This window comes from Limulus polyphemus, unplaced genomic scaffold (assembly GCF_000517525.1).
Source record: "Limulus polyphemus unplaced genomic scaffold, Limulus_polyphemus-2.1.2 Scaffold1861, whole genome shotgun sequence".
Classification (NCBI taxonomy): Eukaryota; Metazoa; Arthropoda; class Merostomata; order Xiphosura; family Limulidae; genus Limulus; species Limulus polyphemus.
This window is the reverse complement of record NW_013667471.1, coordinates 139,768-145,184: the sequence shown is the minus strand read 5'-3', so window position 1 is coordinate 145,184 and position 5,417 is coordinate 139,768. Positions and strand designations below refer to the sequence as shown.

Sequence of the window (5,417 nt, the reverse complement as noted above, 5' to 3'; positions counted from 1 at the left end):
GTAGTTACAACTTTGCTCAGTAGATGGCGCCACTACAAAAATTCAAGCTATTACTTGAAGTAAGAAATCTAGATGCGTAAGAAAGTGAGCACGGTATTGGATGCTGCATTTCGTTAAAAGCTAAAGATTTATTTTGGAGAATGGTCCTAATAAAACTACCATACTGTTTACAGTACTACATCAGACTTAGGCGAACATTTCATAAACACACATAAACTTTCTTTATCTCGCTGATGAACTCTATTTCTCGTATTACAAGAAAAAAATAAGAAAAATTTCTGTCACTTTTCGTGGACTCTAACCTGAAATCTGAAACATTCCAGTTAAAATCAATAATTTAAGAAATGGTGAATTCTTTTTCAATATAACATTGAGCCGTCGTGTCCTGTTCTACTGATCACATGGAACAATGACGTCATTCAAACAGACATTGGGATGGTGACGTTCTTTAGTGCTGACCTAAACCGGACTATTTGGTATAACATTCGAGAAGGACGATCTACTAAAAAGATCGAAACAAAAACCGTGAAACTTCGAATTATGACTACCAGATTTTAAGCATAATTTGTACAATATTGTTTGTCAATCAGTTACAGTAAAGCTGTTCTTTATTTTACATTTATTAGCACAAAGTGTGGGGGGGGGAGGTGTTCTCTGTCTTTCTAGACTGCGAAAGATCGTGTACACATTTTTATTGTCCAATACTTACAAAGAAATTCTATCAGTATTTAGATTAATCGCTTAAACACGGACGTAACTACAAATACTATAGAACTATAAAAGTTTCGCTTTATGTAAAACAAAACAAACAGTAGCTGTCACCTTCTAAACACGATTACGTAATTTGATTTTGAACCGTCACCGTTCTAATTCTTTTCAAACGTATATATATATTTATATTCCACCCCAACCTTCACTCTCAGCCTGGAAGCCCTTACTTATTTCTGACGTGAGTTTGGCACTAATAACAACGTGTTTCAATTCTCTAGCGTTTGGTTTTAAAACAATATCGTGGTATAAAGGTACCATATAACTTACAACTATGAAAACTAAAGGAGAAATACTAAATATATATATTACTATTTTACCGATTGACACGCATTATATGTGCACTAATGAAGCGGGTCATGGCTTTGGTTGAGCTGTATTTGAGTATACTTCACATATCCTTCAATAGTTTAGAACTTATCCACAAAACATGACACTTATTAAGCCTAAATAATTTTGGTCATGAAACATCTTGGTTGCCATAATTCTAGTTACGTGTCTAGAAGGTCCACACCAAATTCTCTGAGCATCCACTTCTGTTTCTTCGAAGCACAATATCAGATTCTAAAGATCGATCTCAACGAAATCAGTTCAATATCCATATTTGGTTGCAAAGAACCGTGGTTAAAAATTTGTCGTAACTCGTCTCACTTATTTATCCACTTTTTCTACCTTGTTTGATGGGTTCATAGTACCATCAACCACAAGGATGTGAGGAACAATAGTAGATGCGTATGGAGATTCGAGCAGGGTAGATCTGTACAACAAACAAAACAAGAGCATTACTGTTAAAATAATGAATACATTACCGGATATAGATGAAACTTCCATCAGTGTAGATATGTATAAAGAAACTGGTTAACTTTAAGATTCAATTGTTAAAATTTTCATTTAAAAAAAATTGGAAGGAGAATAGTGTAAAAAGGTACATATAATTAAAAACATTAAATTAAAGAATAATAAGTACAGTTGTTAGTGTCAAGTTGTGAAGCTTAGGTCCCAGTTTTCAAGACATGTTACCCTGTGTAGCTTTGCATTTAAAAAGTAATAGATAAAAAAATTAAATCCACTTTATTTATTATTAAAATATTGGATTTTCTTTCAGCTTTCCTCTTTCTCAAAAGTATAATACGTTAAATCCAATTAGGCCTAATTTCACGAAAACTAGTCAGAACTTCAATAGTTATCGTAAGGAGAGATTAAATTAAAAAGTTAATAAAAAATTAAGAATATCCTTAAAGAAAGTATTATGCAATATTATTACTAAAGAAGCAATAATATTTACTAGATATGGAAATTAAACTGACTCAATAAGAAACAATAATATTTACTAGAAATGGAAATTAAATTGATTCAATAAGAAACAATAATATTTACTAGAAATGGAAATTAAATTGATTCAATAAGAAACAATAATATTTACTAGAAATGGAAATTATACCGATTCACTAAGAAACAATAATATTTACTAGAAATGGAAATTAAAATGACTCAATAAGAAACAATAATATTTACTAGAAATGGAAATTATACCGATTCAATAAGAAACAATAATATTACTAGAAATGGAAATTAAACTGACTCAAAAAGAAACAATAATATTTACTAGAAATGGAAATTGAAGTGACTCAATAAGAAACAATAATATTTACTAGAAATGGAAATTAAAACTGACTCAATAAGAAACAATAATATTTACTAGAAATGGAAATTAAACTGATTCAATAAAAAACAATAATAATTACTAGAAATGGAAATTAAACTGATTCAATAAAAAACAATATTTACTAGAAATGGAAATTAAACTGATTCAATAAGAAACAATAATATTTACTAGAAATGGAAATTAAACTGATTCAATAAGAAACAATAATATTTACTACAAATGGAAATTAAACTGACTCAATAAAAAATATAACTTACTTTCTGCTCCAGAAATTCTCTTGACTGTAAGAGGATCTGAAATTTAAATTCACAAATAAAATACCGTGATTTGAAATTGTAAATTCTTTAACTAATTCCATAACACAAGTCATTGTTTTAACGATTCAGAACTACGCGAGGAAGAAAAATGCACCTTGTAGTATAATTAGTCAAATTTGGTAAAAGGGTCGCCCCTCCCCGTTGGCTCACCTTTAAGCTTGGGGGTTTCTAATACTACAATTAAAGGTTTAATCTTCGCAGTTAAATGAAACGTACATAATATAACAGGAAAATCATATTGATATTTTAATACCAAAAGCGTTTCCTGAAATAATAAACATTACGTTGGATTAAATGATGGACATCAAAGAGAATAGCAAGTTCTCAATTAGGCTTAATATTTGTGATAAAAAATTCCATTAGCCTTCAGATCGTTTTTTTTTAACATTCTTCTTAATTGGTTAATTAAGGATTGTAAATTAAACGACCATAGAAATTGAATTTTAAATCTCTCTTTTTGTCTACCATATGTCGCTGCTCAGAAGAATACCAGAACTCGTCTGCTGGGCAGAACTTGATGACAAACAAATGTATAACTCAAAATGCTATTTCCGATGTAGTAGGAAGGGCGTTTAACGCCGGAAGTCTAAGATGTTTTAATAACATACATAAGAACCATTGATTCTCCTGTTTTTGGTGTTTCACGTCGTAACATTGATTTTTTATTGTAATTAAAGATCCTCGTTTTAGATTTGCCAAAGTGCTGTGAAGGCTGCTATCTGTTAATCTCGAGTTTTACCAAAAGTAGATCACCAGGAAAAAGAGCCAATGGTGTTAAAAAAAGTTCCCACTAATATAAAAAAAAAAATCTGATCTACAGTCCAATTATTTTAACTTCGGGATTGCAGTCGTCAGACTACACAATAATTACAAAGTTTTTAAGCCTGAAAAATTCATTTAACTAGAACTCACCAACAAAGTTCCGGAACTGGTAGAAGGCTTCAAACCCTGTTCCGTCAAATTTCCCATTAGACTTAAAAGCGACACGAAAGAAGTCTCCGTCGGATTCGATTATTTTGGGTTTTTTCCCCCCGCAGTGTCTTGGAATCTTTCTGTCCACTGTCCGGAAGTTCGAAAATTCCACGAAATCGCTAGCCAGGTCTGTAGTACACCTAATACGGTGGAATATCGTTTTAAGTGGTTTCACTTCTTTTACTTATAAAACTAGTCTTATCCAGACACAGAGTAGGTCGTAATAATTCACCCTTTTATGTTTTTCATTAATATGACAAAAATTGTTACTTTTCAATGTGGATTCAACCACAGATTAACGTTCACCTGGAATACTGAGATATTGAGCTAAGCCTAATGGGACATAACTATGGTGTACCCTGTAGAAACGCGCTGTTTTGCACGAATGAATTAGAGGATTGTCTCCTGACTCCGTTGCTTTAATTAAAAGAAATATATACTATTTGTGCGCCAAAGTGCTCGTGGGTTGTTGGTCACAAGGTCCCTAAAAACATTTGTTTGTTTGTTTTGTTTTTGAATTTCGCGCTAAGCTACTCGAGGGCTATCTTCGCTAGCCGTCCCTAATTTAGCAGTGTAAGACTAGAGTGAAGGCAGCTAGTCATCACCATCCACCGCCAACTCTTGGGTTACTCTTTTACCAACGAATAGTGAGATTGACCGTCACATTATAACGCCCCCACGGCTGAAAGGGCGAGCATATTTGGTGGGACGGGGATTCGAACCCACGACTCTCAGATTGCGAGTCGAGCTCCCTAACCACCTGGCCATGCCGGGCCACTCTAAAAACATAGTCTCACACAATTTAAACAAAAAATATCATCAATATTGTAATTAATCTCTTTTAACTACGGTTAGAGATCCTATCTGTTTTACGTAGAAAATTATTGAATTCACGAAACTGTTTTATTTAGTTCTTTATACCGAATATTCTAAAAAGTCAAATATCATAAACTACTCAATATGGTAAAGAAACTGGAGACAGTATAAAAATAAGCCAGTAAATTGAGACTTAACCACAAATTAATAAGATAGAATTGTTTTTCAAAGGATATTTTATTTACAGAGTAGTGAACTTACCCTGAAAACACTTATGGTGAAACGCCCTCTACAAATAGGTAAAATTTTCGAGGAAACGCCCCCTACCGATAAGTACCCAAAACTTTTGGTGAAACTTCCTTTATATCTAATTACCCTAATCTTACAGTGAAACGCCCTCTACAAATAGGTAAAATTTTCGAGGAAACGCCCTCTACCGATAAGTACCCAAACTTTTGGTGAAACTTCCTTTATATCTAATTACCCTAATCTTACGGTGAAACGCCCTTTATATAGAAATAAGCAAAACTTACGGTGAAACGCCCTCTACAAATAGGTAAAATTTACTAGGAAACGCCCTCTACCGATAAGTACCCAAAACTTTTGGTGAAACTTCCTTTATATCTAATTACCCTAATCTTACGGTGAAACGCCCTTTATATAGAAATAAGCAAAACTTACGGTGAAACGCCCTCTACAAATAGGTAAAATTTACTAGGAAACGCCCTCTACCGATAAGTACCCAAAACTTTTGGTGAAACTTCCTTTATATCTAATTACCCTAATCTTACGGTGAAACGCCCTTTATATAGAAATAAGCAAAACTTACGGTGAAACGCCCTCTACATCGAAATACGCAAACGTCAAGGTGACTCTCT

General features: G+C 33.0%; 1 protein-coding gene across 1 annotated transcript in view; it reads right to left on the bottom strand.

Moving 5' to 3' along the window:
- Positions 1-108: 108 nt before the first annotated feature.
- LOC106465183 (tolloid-like protein 2) overlaps positions 109-5,417 on the bottom strand; it is a 57,263-nt gene continuing 51,954 nt past the window's right edge. The window contains exons 13-16 of the mRNA XM_022393032.1: positions 5,369-5,413; positions 3,664-3,863; positions 2,692-2,727; positions 109-1,525 (exon numbers count right to left, since the gene is read on the bottom strand). Of these exons, the coding sequence (XP_022248740.1) occupies positions 1,455-1,525; positions 2,692-2,727; positions 3,664-3,863; positions 5,369-5,413 (352 nt within the window). The 3' untranslated portion in view covers positions 109-1,454. The remainder of the gene's footprint in view (positions 1,526-2,691; positions 2,728-3,663; positions 3,864-5,368; positions 5,414-5,417) is intronic.